The sequence below is a fragment of the Aplidium turbinatum genome, chromosome 15, assembly GCF_918807975.1.
Source record: "Aplidium turbinatum chromosome 15, kaAplTurb1.1, whole genome shotgun sequence".
NCBI classification, from domain to species: domain Eukaryota; kingdom Metazoa; phylum Chordata; class Ascidiacea; order Aplousobranchia; family Polyclinidae; genus Aplidium; species Aplidium turbinatum.
Genome location: NC_137486.1, coordinates 21,911,445 through 21,931,055, shown reverse-complemented (window position 1 = coordinate 21,931,055; position 19,611 = coordinate 21,911,445). Strand labels below are relative to the sequence as shown.

Here is a 19,611-nt window from a genome sequence, read left to right as displayed (position 1 = left end):
TCTAAGTAATGGAGGCTGCTTGATCCAACTCTCTTAGTTACTTCACGTCTGAGCAAGGCTTGCAAACCCCGCAAGTCTTGGGGCAGGCCTTGAGTGTGTCAGGAAAACCTTTGCTTTCGTCACAATAGCCCTCTCCCTCCCAGTGAGCGCAGTGTTCGTTGGTGTCATCACATTCTTCACTGAATTGAGTAAAAATAAGTTTTTGTCAAATGACGAAAGATATTCTCATTTATTTTAGTTTATCTATTCTAATAGCCTAATAAGCTACATGCATGCAATATAGATTCATCTGAGGTAAATGAAATGCTTGCTAGCTTATAAATTCTAGTATTTTATTTTTTAGTTATGCAGGATTTCAATTTTTAAATTATTTCACCTACCAAGGTATTGGCGTAAGGGGATCCTTTTTAAATTTCACGATGGTAGGAGCCTCTGTTGGGCACGGCTTGCAAGTCCCACAGGTCAAAGGGCAAGCGACTCTTGTGTGCGGGAAGCCTTTTTTGACGTCACAGTAGCCTTGATCTTTCCAATAGGCACAAGTTTCGCTGTCCGAGTCTTTACAATCTGGAAATACAACAAACAATTAAAACATTTGCATGATATGATGCCGTGTGAGCATTACTTTTGTGTCTATAGTGAACTACATGTCTGCATAAAATTTGATTAGCACTACATTTTCAAATCATGCCATTCTAGTGATGTTATATAATATAACCGATCGCATAGAAAAGAAAGTCTATGTTTTAATGTTCTTCTTGCAGCCTTCGGTCTTAATTGCAGCTCAAGGAACATAATAAGCAGAAGGTCAAACGTAGCTGTACGGACTAAAATATTTTAGGAGGGGACAGAGCAAAAATTTGTTCAAATCAGCGTGATTTTATTGAAATTGCCCAAATATACAAATCCCCACAGCTATGTAGCCTATATGAGCGTGATGAAATGAATGCCTAAATGAATATTTATGTTGATTTGGACAGATTCATAAAAGAGTCAAGGCGACAGTTTAAAGCATTTTATGTAACATAATTTGCCCGAATACGCAGCATTTTTTGACAATAGGGAGGCGGCTTCCCTCCCTACCCCCTGGCTCGTACGCCTAATGGGTCAAATCATCACCATTTCCTGCCATTCAACGAGCTCCCTAGAGACATAAAAATAAAAATATAATGAAATAAAAGTTTTGGCCAAGTCAGAACAAGAAGTTTCTGATTGAAAATTGAAACTTCAAACCCATGGAAGTTTCTTCTCTCCATCCCGAAAGTTTGTTGATTTGGTGGTAAATTATTATTTAAGCATGGAATTATGTAAACAAATATAATTAGCGCCACCTTGCGAGCATGCTTGTTCGGTTGGGGGAAGAATGCACCCTTTGCAAAGTCCACAAGTTGCTCGACACTGGCTTGCCAGCAAAACGCATGCACTCTTGAATCTTTGCTTGTACAACGCGCATTCCAGAGGGTTTCTGATGTCAACACAAGTTCCTGCAAAATATAAAAAACAAATATAATTTTATTTAAGCGTTGAACGCAATCAACACAGAAAACAACACAACAACTTGTGATTCTCAGTTGGAGTCTACATAAAAATGTGGCAATATGAATGTCGTGTCCATGCTGTATGCCCGCAGCTGAAGATATCAATTATGTGGATAGGTAGAAAAGGAGGCCAATCTTTGTGCCCACCTTCAGGCACACTATTGGGAACCCTGCCAAAGACACAACCACATGCTCTTGGGTGATGTCGAACCGGCGCCCTATCGAACGTCAAACTATGGCACTCACCACTCGGCTATGCTAGGTTAATTACTGGATAGGCTATAAATAATAATTAACATTGTATTGTCAACAATAGATATTTATAAACAATAAGACATCTCACCCAGTTCACATTCCTTGTTGTTATTATTACTGGGTAATTCTCTGGGCCCAGAACAGGACAGACATTTGCCGCAGGTTTGCTGACAGAAAACTGCAGTTATGCCCCCGCACTTGTCGCTCATCAATGAACACCTGGCCTGCCCCAAAATGTCCTCACAATCATCTCCTGAAAAATTTAAAGTTAAAAAACTTAAGGTATAAGAATGTATTAATCTTTTTGTATCATTGCTCCCTCCACTTATACAGTAGGCCTACATGCTTACATGCTTTCAAACAATTTATAACTAAAAGTTCCAGACTTTGTTAAATGGCCTATACTATTTAGAATATGTCAAAATTCTTGAACAATTTTAAATTTTTCTACCAAAAATTTCATAGCCTACCATTTTGCAAAAATTTAATTTTGTGGCCAGAAGGCATTGAAGTAAGATTCTCCAAATCTTTTACTTACTGCAAATAATTTGAGAAAATGCTTCATGTCCCAACAACAATAAAATCATTGATGAAAGAAATATCTTCATTTTCACAAGTAGGCTAAATCAATAAAGTTATCGAATTTTCAAATTGTTTCTTTGTCTCAAACAAATTATGATGAAACAAAGTGCTCGGTCCAGTATATATACCACTACGGTCGTTGGATCTAGAACTAAACGCCTATTTCCTTTACGTTTCCTTTACGTAAATTTAAGAATTTCCCTTCGACATAGTTTTCATGCTTGCTGTACCGGAAGTAGATCAGGCCATCATATTTTCAAGTAGCTTCAACGAAAGCTTGCTGCGGACAGCGAGCATCGCACGCGACCTCAATCACCGAGGGAAACCAACTCAGTTAAGTTGAAGTTGATTCTAGATAGGTACCAGCAATAATAAATAAAATAAATAAACCAGTCAAATTCAGAAACCTGTATAATTAATTGGCAAAGCTTTCACAACCAGAAAGAAGTTTTTTTCAGCACCTTCTTTAAATAGAATAAGTTTGAACAAAGATAAACTTTCCTAAGTTTAAAACTACAACTCACAAATAAGTTTGAATGTGGTAGTTTCACAACAAATTTTCAAGAAATCTCGTAAATTCCTATCAATTAGAAAAGACGCGGGGTATCTATAATTTATTGAGCAGTTATTGAAAATCGAATCATGTCATTGTTTCAAATTGAATTTTTCTTTTACAAATTTACATCAAACAAGTTTGAAAACTTTTTGACTAAAGATGTTTTATCAGAATAAAGAGAAATTGAATTTGTTTGTGACGTCATTGAAGTAATGCAGATGCACAAGAAATCATTGATTGTTACGTCATTGCAAGTTTTTATTGCAGCTAACTCTAATTACCAAATTTAATAATTTAATATAAATTAAAAAAGATAGTCGAAACTTTATAGTTTTTCTAGAGAAATTTTGCTAAATTTTAGTTTCGCAATTTCTCATTTGAAAATTTCTCTGAAGTGGTTGCACAGAAAACTTTTTACGTTGCGCTCGTGCGTACAGAACGTGCTATCTATATTTTTCTTTTTATGACATCATGACAATAATCTATTGTACCGTAAATATATTTGATAGTGCGATAATATGACATCACTGAGCTTATTATATAATTCACAAATATTTTTATTTAGAAATTTATCCGTGCTACTTTTTCGCAAAAATTTTGCTTCCAAAACGAAACCTTCTACAGGAAATTAGAGATTCACTTTTCTCACGCATTTATTACATCATTTCCGGATTTGAATATTTTTGAACCTGAAAATATGTTGGCACATGCTCATGTTGCCGCGAGTATTTAAGAAAATATAATTGTTGGTCTACCAAAGAAATTTCACATTTTTTAACTGGCCTTAAAATTCAGGTAGGCCCTGCTTCTAACAGATCAATGAACAAAAGGTTTCTCCATAACGGCTTAAAAAGTGCCATGAAATTCTTGTGGCAACCAGATGATAATGGCTTGCAATGATAAAACTAACAAGTGCGCAAATTTCGCTGTTTTTAAACTCCAAATGTTGAATTGGTGACTTCGGATCATATATGTACGAGCCGGGGGTGCAGGGGGTGCAATCGCACCCCCAATCTGTCGAGAATTTGGGCAATTTTTCATATTTGGGCAAGATTTTACACCTATCTATCCTAAAAGGAGAATAGATAGGTGTGAAATCTTGCCCAAATATGAAAAATTGCCCAAATTCTCTCCTTAGTCTTCAAAAGGAGAATTTTCGGAAGATACAAATAATGCCAACCAACAAAGCTTGAAGTTGATATCTGAATTCTACACCTTGGGACAGGATTTCCTGGAATCGGAATATCAACTTTTTCACCAACTCACTCGCAACAGAGAAATCAAAACAGCTGTACAATGTACAAAATTCCTAATTTCAAATGGATTAGATAAAACTATGCCCCACTTTTCCAAAGCAGCAAAAATTCTAGCAACAGTTCCTGCAACTTCATATTCAGCTGAGAGGTCTTTTTCCGGATTACGACGATTGAAGACATATCTGAGATCAACAAAGGGCCAAACACGACTGTCAAACTTAGCTTTGTTGCACTTGGAAAGATCAACAACAATTAAAGTGGATGTCAATCGCATTGTAGATTATATTTGAAGTGGGCAAAACAAATACTTCTTTTAAATTTGTGTAGCCTGCCCTATACCACCAGACTACCACTAATCAGTAGGCCTACTTTTTAGTTCAGTTTGCAGTTTTAGAGCCATGTACCGGTAGTAGCCTACTGCATTCTACTGGTTCGTTAGTGTAGTGTCAATTAGCCTACTCCCTTCAATTGTCTTTTGATGAATTTGTTGTTTTGCAAATTTGCATAATGGTATACCGTAGGGGAAGGCGGGGCAAGTTGTGCAACGGGCCCGGGGCAAGTTGTGCAAGTCCCCGTTTGAAAGGAAATAAATAACGTAATGAATCTTTAACGACATTATTATATTTTACCTATAATGCCTTTGAAGCACGTGATTCGCAGTTATCAGTTTTTTGGGCAGGTTAGGCTTGATCAACGATATAAGGTGTTTAGGTCTTAGGATCTAAATTTGGATGCAAACGAAATTTTGATTTTTTGGATGCACAGTAGAACTAGTCAAACTTTAGCAGTAGGGGTCAGTAGACATATGATGTAGTTGTATTTTCGCAGGTAAAATTTTTTCGTACATTTGTTAGTTTTCTTGAAATTTTTGTTCTTTAAAAAAAAGTGTGAATGGGGTGAGTTGTGCAATTGATGACGGGGCAAGTTGTGCAACTGTTCCTGTAAACCGCCTTTGTTAATTTACAAATGTTCTAGCCTATTAGCCATTTTTACATAGTTTCAAAGTCTTCCACGTGAATGAATGTAAAAAATGACTAGTGAATGAATGTAAAAATAGCTGATTTGTTAAATTGTCTGTACTTTTGCTGGCCGTAATATGTTGCTCAACTTGCCCCTAGTCAAAACGAACGATTGTTGTTGCTCAACTTACCCCATGTGCTACACAGCTTACCCCATGGTGCTGCACAACATGCCCCGGAAAAATAATCCGGGGCAAGTTGTGCAATCGTTACTTAAACTTGAATACAGTGCAAAATAATAAATAAAACCAACCAGTTTTTGTCTAAAAACTTGGCTTATTAGCATGTTTTCGAAATGCAATAGCCTACTGTACTTGAGTCTTCGAAAAAGTTAGTGAAATAAAAAAAAAATAGATTTAACAAAAAACCTGCTCAACTTGCCCCGCCTTCCCCTACTTATCATACCAGTGGCTTTGTAGAAGGCTTTTCAGTTGATGCCTCATGCTGTGTTTTTTAAGGCTATATTATTGCTTTTTCTTACATGTGTAGTACTTTTGTTTAGGCCAGTTGATTATATTTGGGCAAGAATTCTTTTGCACCCCCAAAAAATATGCTTCCCGTACACCTATGCTTCGGATAGTCTTATTTGTATTTTGTTGCTAAAAAAATGACAGAAAAATTCTAAATTATAAAACTTAGGTCGGTTTAGGCCTACTAAACTACTCGAAAACTTTTATAAAAAAGATCTTTCAAAACCATTACAGTGCACGCGCGAGATGCGTCAATTCAGTTGCGCCTATGGGGGATGTCCCCTGGAACGTGACTATCGTGCTGTCATCAAGCCATCAGATTTCGATTTCAAAAATGGGGGCTTCCCAAATCATGGCTCGACGCGAGGTTCACCGGATAAAAATTTAATGTCCTGCTTTGCAATAGAAACTGTAAAATCTTTGGAATTCAGTGGCAAACAGATGATTTAACGTTATTTCGTTCTTCATAGAGTTCACTCCGCTCATAAATTTGCTAGGATGGATTAAAAGTCCTGTAAAATTTGTGGGCATTTTGAAAAAATCAAATAAAGTTTTATCAAGGGTGGTTTAAAATAGTTCATATTTTCATACTTATTTTTTTTGTGCTGTCTTATATTTGTGTTAAAAATTTTTGGACAATATACTGGCAATAAACCTCAGATAAATCAGCCAAACCGCTTTACACAACGAGCTCCCAAATCATTTAAGTTATTATTGTTCGAACAAGGTCTAGGGCTCAAACAGGGTGTCTCATCTTGTCCAAGTCTGAATTCAGAGTTTCATTTTTCAGAAAAGTTTAGGAGTGGAGAGTATGGTTGGTTTTTAACCTTTATCCTCGGACTGACAAAGCCTTGGTAGTTTCGCATACTTGTAGAGACTTTTGACACAGGGCCGGTTACCGAGATTGACAGAGTGAAGTTTTCCGATTGTTAAAGTCTTGTTGCCGAAGAATTAGCCTACTCCATTCACTATAGGTGACGCTGAATGGAGAGCAGTCCTGAAATGCGTTGCTCAAACGCACACCCCGAGAGTCGAACCAGCGGCTCGTGATCTTGAGCCGAGCGCGTAACTACAGAGCTAACGGGGAGAGCAGTGGCGTACGCAGGGGGGGGGCCATTGGGCCATGCCCCCCCCCCCTTAAAAATGGTTTAGTAGTTAACGACGTAGATTAAGGCATTTAATATGCTTTGCATTGCTTTGTCAAAGCAATCACTGTAACAATGTTGTTTTATAGACTAAGCCAATGCGAAATACATGGCCCAATCCACCTACCCCACCCTAGGTATGCTAATGTAGCATAGTGTTCTGTAAGCCTATTATAGTGATTAGTGAGAGAGAAATGGATAAAGTCTAAACTAAAACCATACTGGGATATCATGAAGACGTCTGGGATATCAATGGCCAGTGGCGTAGCCAAAGGGGGGGGGATGGGGGGTTACAACCCCACTTTGGCACGCGTGTGACGTCACGATATTGAGAATGATGCTTCCAGTCTCTTTATGCTTGGGAATGATGCTTTCAGTCTAAAAAAAACTTGCCTAATTTTAAACAAAACTGCATTAAAAGAGCGAGTTTTGCCAATACCAAACATTCAAACATCTCAGCCAGGAATTAACAACAAGAAAACATTGAGACTTAGCTTTATTTTTGAAAAATGCCGAAGAAAACATGATCTTATCCTTTTGCTATGCCACCTGACAGCACCATTTTACAGGAATATTCATACCCACATTTTTGCTGAAAATGCTCTCAGAATGCACCAAATTCAAAGTAATTTTTCAAATTTTTTTGGGGGAGGCTCCTCAGACCCCCCGCCGCTGGGTGTCCTCTTAAGAGAAAGCGCCGACGGGCTTCGCCCGTCAGTCGTCAAAAACCCCCTTTTCAAAATTCCTAGCTACGCTACTCTCAATGCCCCCCCCCCCTTGAGAAAATCCTGCGTACGCCACTGGGGGAGAGTATGTGGAGTTTTGTTCAGCAACTTTATATTTTAGTTAAATTAAATAAGTTCTGTATAATTCTGTTGTCTTGTAGAAGGAAATAACTCTGTTGTGTTTTTAACTCATTCAACAAAAGTTTTTTACTTGTATTCAAAATCGCAAGAATGAAACTATAGCCTACCATCAAAAAGGCGTGCACCCAGTCCTATCTATTGTGAAACAAAAAGAGAAGCGCTGATTAACAAAAACGCAAAAGAAAAGACCTAAGGGGAACGGAAGCAAGATACTTTGCTTTTTAAACGAAAACAAACCAAAATACACAACAGAAATAAAAACTTTTTCTGCAATTTTTGAACTAGCGGGAATGTAAGTCTGAGTCACAAACAATTAGGCTACGTGCTGCGAAAATTGACAAAAATTTCTGCACTTTTGAGTTAATTTGTGTTATAGGCTTTGGGTAGCAGGCTATCACGTTAACTCAGAATTTGTGTTGGAAGAGGAGCAGGGATGTTTTCCTAAAGTTTTATTTGAAGCGGCCTTATTAAAACTTAGCTGTGGTCAATGGGCAAAGTAGCCTATATAAGCTACAAGTCATTGATGTAGCCTACAATTATATAGTCGAATGATTTCTGCTTTGATTTTTTTACGCATTGTTACCATAAAAATCTCCAAAATCGAGTCATTTTTGTTAAACCTTAAATTGGAAAGTAGCTGGAGTACGACTGAAAGAAATGTAACGCTACAAAACCAGTAGCGCGCCACTGCTCCGTATGAGCTTGGGGAATCTTTAGAACAGCACTGTTGGTGATATGTGCATCCTGAAGGAGAATGGACGTTGCTTGGTTCGCCTTCACTATTTTGGTGTTATAATTAAACAAAGTAGCCTAAAGAACCTATATCGTTTATCATTGACTTTATATAACCTTTGTTTTTCAAGGCAACAACAGAAAGACGTTTATTTTCGCCTATACATTTTCTCACATTTCGGTTTTAGTGACTGATGCTTTTCTTTTAAGAATCCCAAAAAAGGCCTCAGCTCGATAACTTTGCGATTTATCGAGACCCCCTGCCTGGCATTTTTGTTGTACATCTGGCAACACAACAATCTCTTCATCCGGTGAGCGTCAAATACTTGCGCAATGCCTGACCTGGTTGGTTCTGAATCTTTATCCTCGGACTGACAAAGCCTTGAAAGACTTTTGACGCAGGTCGGTTACCGAGACTGACAGAGTGAAGTTTCCGATTGTTGCCGGAGACTTATTCCATCCATTAGATGCCTCTGAATGGAGAGCAGTCCTTAAAATGCGTTGCTCAAGTGCAGGCCCCGAGAATCGAATTAGCGCCGCGTGATCTTGAGCCCCAACCTCAAGCAAACAAAGGCAGGTCGAGAATGATTCATTCGGTTTGCCCGCAATGCTGTGCCGCAGCATTGTTGACTGAATAAAATAAATAAGAAACTATCGATCGACGTAAACTGGCAACTGCAGCCATGTTAACTCGAAATGAAGCGTGGAAGTGTCACGAAGCATTTATGCTCGGACATTTCTTAATAATGATGTAAAAGCTCAAGCAAAACTCTCTTTACCTCAATGGGAAGTTTGTCTGGTTTTAAATAAAAAGATGAAAACTTAGCCGCTCTCCACTAGGTGTCGTCTGATCTAACATCTCTGTATCGGGGTGGAATGAGGCAAAATGGACCTTCGATTTCGGTTTCAAGTAGGCTACAGTTTCAACGGAAAACTAAACTCGAAAGGTTACACAGAAAGTACAAAAATGTTACGTACGTTGTAATCATGTGACACGCAGGAGACCACAAAAGTTGCTTAACATTCAAAACCATACTTGCTTTGGCCAAACACTTCCAATGTATAAAAACAAGCAACAAGCCGCTGCTTTAAGTGTCTTTTTATCTCGACAGCGAAAACAATTTCTGCATGGAGAAAATCGGTAGCTCCACTTATAGAGAACAAATTGTTTCACAAACCTTGAGTTTCGCTTTTTGCTTGATCATTGCTTACTTTACTAATGTAGATGCAAACGACCTGTTTCAGCCTGATGCTGGGGGGTCGCTGTGGTAGTGGCGTTTTGCACTAGCTTTTGGGTGTCATTTGATCGTCGTTGCACATGACTGACTAACTGACTAGTGCAAACCGCTACTACTACAGCGAACCCGCAACATTAGACTACAGATCGTTCGTATCTGTATTTGTGAAGAGAAATTTTACTTCATCAGATAAACGATGAACGTCATAATACAATGACAATCCACGTTGACGTGGCACACGATAGGGCAGTTGCAAAACAATAAGGATTTTTCTTAATTGAACAGATTCATCCAAGCAAGAGTCTAGTCCATCCATCGCATTGACAAACAAGTTCATTCGGCATTGGCCGACTTCATTGTTGGAGATGTCAAACGTCACCAATGCAGGAAGGTCACTCCTGTAATTGCAACATCATGCTACGCCCCAGCACGCAAGGGGGGCGAAACCAATATCACCCCATCTCCCCTAATGAACAACATTGGGATGGTCCGTTTGGTTTGTTTATATATTTCTTCGTATGTTTCTTCGTCTATTTCCACCGCTGTTACAGTTTCTTCTACGTCTCCTGAAAATAGAATGCCGGGAATCAACATAAATTAGTAGTGACAATTACTTCACACCTGCTGTTCGTTTTGTAGTGATTAAAATTGAAACATTGTGTCATCTCACTTGTTTACATCACACTCATGCTCTGTAAGAGACAACCATGGCATTAACAGTTAACAATGTTAGCTAAAAATATTAAAAGTCTAAGTTTATTATTTATTGTCGTTTCCAGGCTTACACCCGGTGGTTAAAGATTTAGATTAAGGGAACGTTCAAATATTACGTAACGCTTTTTTTCCGAATTTTTGACCCCCCCTCCCCCATGTAACGCCAACGTAACGCTTTTTTCAATCCCCCTCCCCATGTAACGCTTTTTCACTACGAATTCAGCACAAAAAACTACCATTCCGTAATCGACAGCGTTACGTAACGTTTTGCTTGAACCCCCTCCCCCCTGATGTGACGCAAACGTAACGCTTTACATAACCCCCCCCCCCCTCCCCCTCGAAGGCGTTACGTAATATTTGAACGTTCCCTAAGTGGACGGAAGGCAAGGAAGCCAATCTTCGTGTCCACCTTCAGGCATGTCTTTAAGTATCCTACCACAGACGCATGCTCTTGAGCGGTGTCGAACCGGCGCCCTTTCAAACGTCCTTCCAGGGCTCTCACCACTCGGCAATGCAACCGACAAATCTAAGTTAATTGTTGCTATTGTGTAGCCAACTGTTATTGTTGGCTAACTGTTATTGTTACTTTACTAACACTACTGTCCAATTACACTGTTATCCTTGGACATACCAGCAGTCACTGTATAATTAATGCATACAAGTATTGCTTATTCAAGAAAACTGTACAACGAGTCCAAATTACATCAAGTTAGCATGTTGTGTGTAGCAACTTCAAATATAAAAAGACATAAAACAACTCGAGTATTGCTTTAGTTTGATAAGAAATTTTTGGTACTGCCTTTATGGGTTTTATGTTTTTGCCTGCTCATACTGATATTATGTTTTTGCCTGCTCATACTGATATTATGTTTTTGCCTGCTCATACTGATATTATAGCTGTTTACTTTTGCGTGTGTATCACCGTTGATACCAACTGTTAACTTCAGTGTAGTTATTATCTTTATTAGTTTGTTTACTGTATATATTATATAATTGAAAGATGAACAAGCACTCTGCTTTGCAACATCTCACAATTATGCAATTATTAACACAATTAAGGGTATATATATATTTAAAGAAATACTAGTTGATGTCTCTCAACCTTTGTTCTAGTTCATCGATGTTATTGAAGATAAAAAGTTATACAAAGATCTTTCATTTAGGATGCAACCGAATGATTAAAAATAATAAGTAAGTAAAATCAGTCAGGTTCAGAAAGTTGTATAATTACACAAGTTTCCACATTCCTAAATTATAAAATTTCCAAACCTGACTGATTATGTTTACTTATATACCGTATAAGGTTAAGTTGATTTTTAATATCTTTTTAATTGGAATGGCCCGATTCGGCGAGTCCAATTCAGCTAGTCCGATTCGGCTAGTCCGATTCGGCGAGTGCTCTATTCGACGAGAGCCCTTTTCGGCGAGTTCCGTTCCTTATTCGGTGATTTTTTTACTTTTTTAAAAAAATATATATCAGGTACTGTAGCCTATCATTGCTGTTTTAGGGTTAGGGGTTGGGGTTAGAGGTTAGGGTAAGTGTTAGGGGTAAGAGTTGGGGGTTAGGGTTGGGGTTAGAGTCTTACTTCAACGTTTAGCGACGTTAAAACGATGTAAAAGCGGCAATGATAATTAGGCTACGGTACCCGATAAATTTTAAAAAAAAAATTCAAAAAATCGCCAAATAGGGAACTCGCCGAAAAGGGCTCTCGCCGAATAGGACACTTGCCGAATCGGACTAGCTGAATTGGACTAGCTGAATTGGACTCGCCGAATAGTAGCAGACCCCTTTTTAATATGCAAAATATTTGTATTATAACATTCCATAACAAGTGAAGCAAAACAGGAGAAGGCTGCTTTAAATAGTCAATAGACATCACACATACCTAGCACCATATTAAGATGTTGGTCATAGGCATGCAAGCGACCACGTAACTCTCTGTCGTTCCTCATTTTGACATAAACACGTTCATCCAGACTCAACCGAATCAAGTCCAAAGGCTCTTCCACTGCCTGAATGGGAGGAGCTGGTTGCAAATCTTCTTCATCTGCCATTGTAAGCTAATAAATAGTAAGCCTGTGCAGTGTGCAAACACTATGCGATACAAATAGCCTGCAAAGAATAAAAATAATGATTAACATTTACAAAATGGGAATTCATAATTGAAATGCATAACTAAAAACTTCATGTATATAATGAAAAATTAAGCAAAAGATTTAAACAAATTTGAAGGAAAAGCTTATGAAATTTTATGAAGTAATATTTTTAACTGCAAAATAAATAGGCCAGTTGTTTACTTAATGCTAAAAATTGTATCGTCGCAGTTTTGTTTAGCTTTTTCACACTTGAAGCGAGTTGTCTTTTAGCCAGTTTTTAAATATATTTGTACATTGGTAAACTGTGTTGAAATCACCGGGTACCAGTGGTCGATGGACAGTCTAAAATCAAATTAACAGTTTGTCTGCTTTTCTCGCAATTTGGACAAATTGGTGTTGTTAGATAGCCCAATATTACATCCTATTATTTTTTTCTGGCTGTGGCTATTTTTGGTCATCAAACCACTCAGCAAGTACATTTCAGCTACTGCCAAGACAACAAATAAGATTTCTGTGCTTAGATCGGACATTTGCTTATTAAACTGATTTTGCTTCAGCTTGCTCAGTTTTATCATTTGCCAAATCCAGCCACTTGCTCAAATGTTGCTAACTCAGTTGCCACTTGCTCAGTTTTACTGCTGACTTGTAGGAGACTCGCTATTTTCCCAATAAACATTTTACCAGATAGAAATTCTACACTATTTGTGATAAGTTTAAGGAAGTGGCTATTTTTCCACAATTAGGTGTTGCCAGAGTTAGGATTAAAGTTAGGAAGGGTTAGAGTTAGGAATAAGATTAGGGTTTTGATCTCCCCAAAACTGAAAAAAGTTTCCAAAATACAAGTTTTTGTTTTCAATAGCTTTAAACTTTTCTCAAATTAAAGCAGAATTCCTTATCTGGCAACACTATTGATGCTATTGTTACACTATATAGTGTAAATATAGCCACAGCCTAAGTTTAAAGCTGTTGAAAACAATAGCTTATGATTTGGAAAACCGTGAAGTCCTAAACAAAGAAAAACTTTTACTTCAAAAACTTCACCTTTACTCTAACCTTTAATTCAAACTCTGGTAACATCTGAATGAAGCAATACTTTTCGATCGCAGCCAAGGCAACTCGCATAAAAAAATAGCCACATTTTTTTTTATTTGGAAAGTTTGAACTGGACAAGGTGCTAAAATGTGACAATCATCACAAAACATGACTAGTAAAATTTGAAGAAACTATTCCAAAATTTATTGCATGGGAAAAAAAGGTGAAACTTTCACAAAATCAACAAAAAAGAAAGTGGCCATGTTTATTGTTAATGTGTAGAACATGTCATGGTTATCTGCTAAATTCTGCTGGTTACTAAATAAAATTGGTTGTTTTTTTTGAATGTTGTGTTTTCTTGAATGAGCAATAGGTATTCAAATGGATAGCTGCAGACGGTTAGCCTACTTGTGCAGTTACTTTGTTCTAACTGGTTTTACTTATTTGATTTGCAGCTGGTTTGTGACTTTCAGTAAAAACGAAAATTTTGTACCGTTGTTATTTTGCCAACAGAATTTGATTTAAAAGCATTATTAGCAGCTTCACTAAAGTGTGCACTGTGCAAACAAGAAACAAGTTGCTGCACACTACATTTTTCTGGTCTACCGCACTTTAAGGCAGGAAGAAAAACAGCCAAGGTTTTTAAAAAAAATGTCTAAAACCTGAAGTATAGTTTGTCATAGGCTTTACATGGGATGCAACCTAATTTGTACCCTCAGTTTGTACCCTGAAAAGATAGAGAGAAAAAATTTAAAAAAGCCGGTTGCTGATCGCAGTTTCCGCAAACTTTTTTAAATTTTTCCTCTGAAAAGATTGAGAGAAAAAATAGCACAAAGCCAAGTCGCTGATTGCAGTTTCCGCAAACAAACAAAAACTCTCAAGATCATTACCGAAAACTTTTAAAATGTTTGCGGAAACTGCGGAAAAACAGAAAGTGCAATCAGCGATTTCGGTTTTGTTCTATTTTTCTCTCGATCTTTTCAGTTTGTTTGTTTACGGAAACTCCGAACAGCGACTTCGACTTTTTTGAATTTTTTCTCTCGATCTTTTCAGGGTACGAACTGTTCAGGGTACAAACTAGGTTTGCACCCCTTTACATTCACCTCAAACTGAGTGCAAATAGCTTACAAACTTACTCGGATTTGAATCTGGGCCACCTTGACAACAGGTTGCCCAAACAAACTACACCAATCATAAAAATAGTAAAAAAAAAAAATACTTTTAACATTGAAGTACACTAGCGAAGACTTGCAATTTTTGATCAGTTCAAATATAAATTTTTTGACAGTGAGAAAACTGTTCCGGTACAACTCTGCTGATATAGGCTATAAATATGCCCGGGAGCCAACATGCTTATCGTGACAAAATTAAATCCACTTTGTTATATTCGACAACAGCTGGTGATTTTCTGCTTCTGTATTTGCAGGTTAAAATTAAATACAGGCCACAAACTTCAGTTTTCTTTGATAAACTTGCATTCCAAGTTTCCTATCTCCAACTTCTAAAACCGTTTTCGCTCGCTGCACGAAACCAAATGAGCCATGACTGGTGCTACCAGGCGTTTCCAAATGAAATGCATACTAGAGATGCAGCAAACCCAAAATTTTTATCCGCACACTGCACCGGAACTGAATCATCTATCCGCACACCGCAATTTATCTGGAACTTTGACACTGCACACCGCAAATTACAAAATTAAAAAAAAAATTTTAACATGTTATTTTTTAGAAAGTCAATTGTGGCAAAAAGTCCCATGGCATATTATTGGTAACCTACCAGTACAGTTGTGCACTAATTGACTAGGCTAACCAGATCATATTGTCTGGATGCAACCTACGGTAGTTCGTACCATGAACAGTTCGAACCGTCAGTTCGTACCTTGAAAAGATCGAGAAATTTTTAAAAAAAAAGCCGAAGTCGCTAATCGCAGTTTCCGCAATCATTTTAAAATTTTTCCCCTAAAAAGATTGAGAGAAAAAATAGCTCAAAACCGAAGTCCGCTGATTGCAGTTTCCGCAAACATTTATCTGCAGTTTCCGCTAACTCTAACCATAGAGTAATCTATGCTCTAACCCTAACCCTCGCTGATCGCAGTTTCCGAAAACATTTTTCCCCAGTTTCCACAAACATTTTCCTCAGTTTCCGCTAACCTTTACCCAAACCATAGAGTAATCTATGCTCTAACCCTCGCTGATCGCAGTTTCCGCAAACATTTTTTCACAGTTTCCGGAAACATTTTTTTGCAGTTTCCGCTAACCACAGTTTCCGCTTACCCTAACTCTAACCATAGAGTAATCTATGCTCTAACCCTAACCCTTGTTGATTGCAGTTTCCGCTAACCCTAACCCTCGAGTTTGTTTCAAATTGTTTGGGGAAACTCCGATCAGCGACTTCGGCTTTTTTTAAATTTTTTTCTTGATCTTTTCAGGGTACGAACGGACTGTACGAATGGTTGAAGGTACGAACTAGATTGCACCCATATTGTCTTATCAGCAATACATCTAAGTTCTAAGACATCATGCTTTTTCAAATAAAATGTTCCTGGATCCAGTAGCCTATCAGGACTTTTGAACACTTTTTGTAAGCAATAGTGTAATGCAATTTTTATGTCAGTGGCTGTATGAACTACACACACAAGAGTAAAACTTGTAGCCTGAACTCACAGGGCCTGGGTTTTTTTTCGGTCATTGACCAATTTTTTAGCAAAATGTCCGTAAAAAGTATTGTCAATTCGGTCAAAATGTCCAAAAAAATATATAGTCAATTCGGTCAAAATGTCAATTTGGCCAAAATGGAAATAGTTTCATCAGAAAAAATTACCAAAAGAAAAAAAAATGACCGAATTTTTTCAAATCATTTCGGACAAATGACCAAAAAAAAAAACAAGCACTGGGCCAACTGTTATAGTAAATAATGCGGTAGTTGCGCTAGGCCTATACCCTGGTAACTGAGCTTATCAGCTAGGCTGTTAACCAAAAACACTCGTACAGCTTCCCTCACAAGCCAGCCCCAAAATCCTGTCAATGAGTGTCAAGTGTCAACAGCAAGCCATTTGTAATTTTGCATAGCTTTGCTGCCTGATAGGGTTTCCGAAGGAAAAAAAATGAACCATGTTTCCAATTTAAATTTGAAGTTTCAGAATTGATTTTCTTGAAAAGTTGAAAGTTTACATTTACGAAAGTTTAATTTCTAGAAAGTTTACGCGGCAAGCGGCGCGGCTTTGTCATTTTAACTTTCCATGCGGCGCGGCACGCGGCGAAAAAGTCAAAAGCGGCCGCGTACGCGGCGCAGCTTGCATCACTAATGCGCACAGTAACTCGAGTTGTAAAAAAACAATTACGCACTTAACGAGTTAAGCTTAGAAACATCACAAGGGAAAACTTGTGGCTGAGTGGTTAGCGCGTTAGCCGTGGCTGAGTGGTTAGCGCGTTGGGCTCGCAGTCGAGAGTCTGCATGTTCGACTCCAGCCACCCGCACTTGCTGTTGTTTCTCTGGGCAAGAAACTTTACGATAATTGCCTCTACCTAGTGATCGATTTGGAGTAATGGGTAGTACCAAATTTAAGTCATAAGTAGAGTAGACAACCGGAAACAGACATTGCCGTCGGCTGCAGCGTGGGTCAGGTGTATGTCGGAAGGCGTACACCGATGCATAGCGCTCAAGTCCGCTTTCCCGCAATGCAGGATAAACATAAACAAAAACAAAAAACAAACCAGTGGTATTGACAATTGAAACTTGGAAAACTTCAAGTGTATGGGACATTTTGTTATTTTTATATATTTCTGCCCGGGATTACAGAGAAGTAGTAGCCTACCGGTAGTATAGGCCTAGTTCTCTGTAGTCCAGGACTCCGCGAAATTCTGCGGTTTTGTTCTCCAAGCAGTCATGTTTTCATTCAAAAATGCATTTTTTTTCTTTTTATGACAGGAAGGTATAAGTTATGATATATATAATCTATAAAAACAAAACTCCATAGTAGTGTGTGGTATGCGTCCAGAGTGGAGTCAATACCCCTAAAATATTTGGAGCAGAAGTTGAGTAGGTTATAGGCTCAGAGATATCTAAAGAAGGGGATACGAAGGCTTTTATTACGCCTGACAATAGAAGGGCTTTTGTTTATCGTAAATAATCTGTGTTTATCGTAAAATGACAATTGGTACCGATAAAAGTTTAATAAATCTTGTTATGATAACTTGCATTGCGCTATTAGAATCAGGCCTGGATATTCACAGCATGCTCATGGTTAGGCCTACTTGTTAATTCAACTATACCCATATAGCCTACTTGCTTTACATCTAAGTTAGCCTACTGCAAAGGCTTTGTTAAAAATAACAGCTTACTGGTAACTTTTCAACTGTCTTTGTAAACAAGTATTCTTTAAATATGCTCTACGCAACATTTGCTAACTGTCTTGTGTAGCTCATTGTACCGGCTGCACTACAAAACTTTCTACGATTTTAAAAAGAACCACATGTTTAAAGCACTACAAACTACCGCCCTGGTAGTGTCATGAGAATAAGGCAATCGCTGCGAGCCTTCATACCCCCTTCTCTAGATATCCCTGTATAGGCTAGCCTATATACTGCATAGCGACAGACGTCGCAGTGGAGTAAAGAAATTGACTAGAAAGAGTCCAGAAACTGACTTCGTTCACCTCTGGCGCTGCAGGAGTTAATTTAGTCAAGTCAAGTCAAGTCAATTTATTTTGTTTTAACAGCGCCATATATTAACAAATAATCAGAGTAAAATGTAATTGTCAAAACAATGCATTGTACAACTGTTAGTTAGATTATGGCGCAATCAGGATGGTAGCGAAAGACCATAAGCAGTCATCTAGTCAGCCACCACCCCATCACAGTAAATCTAACTACACATTCATACACACTAGTGTGCAGAGGCAGGCACACTACTTCATTGAATAAAAAGGGTTCGCCACTGAGATTGAAAAACAACTACTGTTGGTTTGAATCTGCATTCTCAGACTGAGTAAGCCGAGGATGAAGATTCAAACCAACGACCAAGAATTGACCAACCACCAATAATTAGTAATTGTGTGCTATAATAGGCTACAGCACTTGCGAAAGTTTTCCTGAAATAACGAGGAAAAACGTGGATACCACCACCGAATTGCAACAATTTTTATGTGAAGCATACAAAAACAGGGCAATTTGATACTAATAACTGTAGAGAACAAATATTAATAAGTACGATATGATGATATAGGCCTACTGTAAAGGTAAGTTATCCTTTGTATTGAGCACTTAAAGTACGCATGTATATTCATGTAACAGTTGGTTTTTGAGACTTTTTTTAAAGCAATGGAACGGTAAATCTTTTATATCGTGTGAAATTTCACTCCACACTTGCACACACAAGAAATGGAGTGTTTTTTTGCCAAAGTTTGTTTCAAACCTGGGAAGAAAAAATCTGGTTTTAGCCTTATGTCTTGTATCATGTTGATGTATGTCGTCTAATTTAACAAAGTAGCCAGAGAAACATGCTGGCAAAAAATTATTTTCGTACTTGAACATGAACTGTGCATATGCCAGCTTTGCAAGGTCACTCACTTTTAATACCTGAAATTTGCTGTAGGCTACATGTAGGTCGTCGAAGTTTTCCTGTCACCAAACAAACACGCTCTAATAAATTTGTTCTGAATCACTTCCACCTTGTGTACTAACGTTTTGTTGGCCCTACCCCAATTAATTATCGAATATTGAAGATTTGATTTAAATAATGAAAAGTAAATTAATTGACTCCCAACATTTCCGATAGCTCATTTGGTTAGCGCGTGACTTCTGGAACGAAGAAGCTTCAAGATCATGCGGCGCTGGTTCGACTCTCGGGGTGTGCGCTTGAGCAACGCACGTTAAGAACTGCTCTTCATTCAGCGGCATCTAATGAATGGAATAATTCCCCGGCAACAAAACTTCAACAATCGAAAACTTCACTCTGTCAATCTCGGTGGCCGGGCCTGTGTCAGTGATTCAAAGCCTCCACAAGTATGCGAAACTGCCAGGATTAAGCTCTGCAAGCAGCTTTTCCAGTCCGAGGATACAGATTCAATCAATTTTTTCGTCGCATTATTACTTTGTAGAGTATTGGGAAGTCCCC

At 38.1% G+C, this 19,611-nt stretch overlaps 1 protein-coding gene across 1 annotated transcript; it reads right to left on the bottom strand.

Moving 5' to 3' along the window:
• Nucleotides 1–9,376: 9,376 nt before the first annotated feature.
• LOC145784473 (U6 snRNA-associated Sm-like protein LSm3) lies at nucleotides 9,377–12,476 on the bottom strand. Its single transcript, XM_082596294.1, has 2 exons — nucleotides 12,255–12,476; nucleotides 9,377–10,220 (listed from the first exon to the last, which is right to left on the bottom strand). The coding sequence occupies exons 1-2, from the start codon at nucleotides 12,421–12,423 to the stop codon at nucleotides 10,072–10,074; spliced, it is 318 nt and encodes a 105-aa protein (XP_082452420.1). The 5' UTR covers nucleotides 12,424–12,476; the 3' UTR covers nucleotides 9,377–10,071.
• Between the last annotated feature and the right edge of the window lie 7,135 nt (nucleotides 12,477–19,611).

What these genes read in the sequence shown, in the direction of transcription:
- LOC145784473 (XM_082596294.1), bottom strand. Translation starts at nt 12,423, where the DNA reads ATGGCAGATGAAGAAGATTTGCAACCAGCTCCTCCCATTCAGGCAGTG. An exon ending in ACATCTTAATATGGTGCTAG is followed by an intron (nt 10,221 to 12,254) that starts GTATGTGTGATG and finishes TTCTATTTTCAG; the next exon opens with GAGACGTAGAAGAAACTGTA.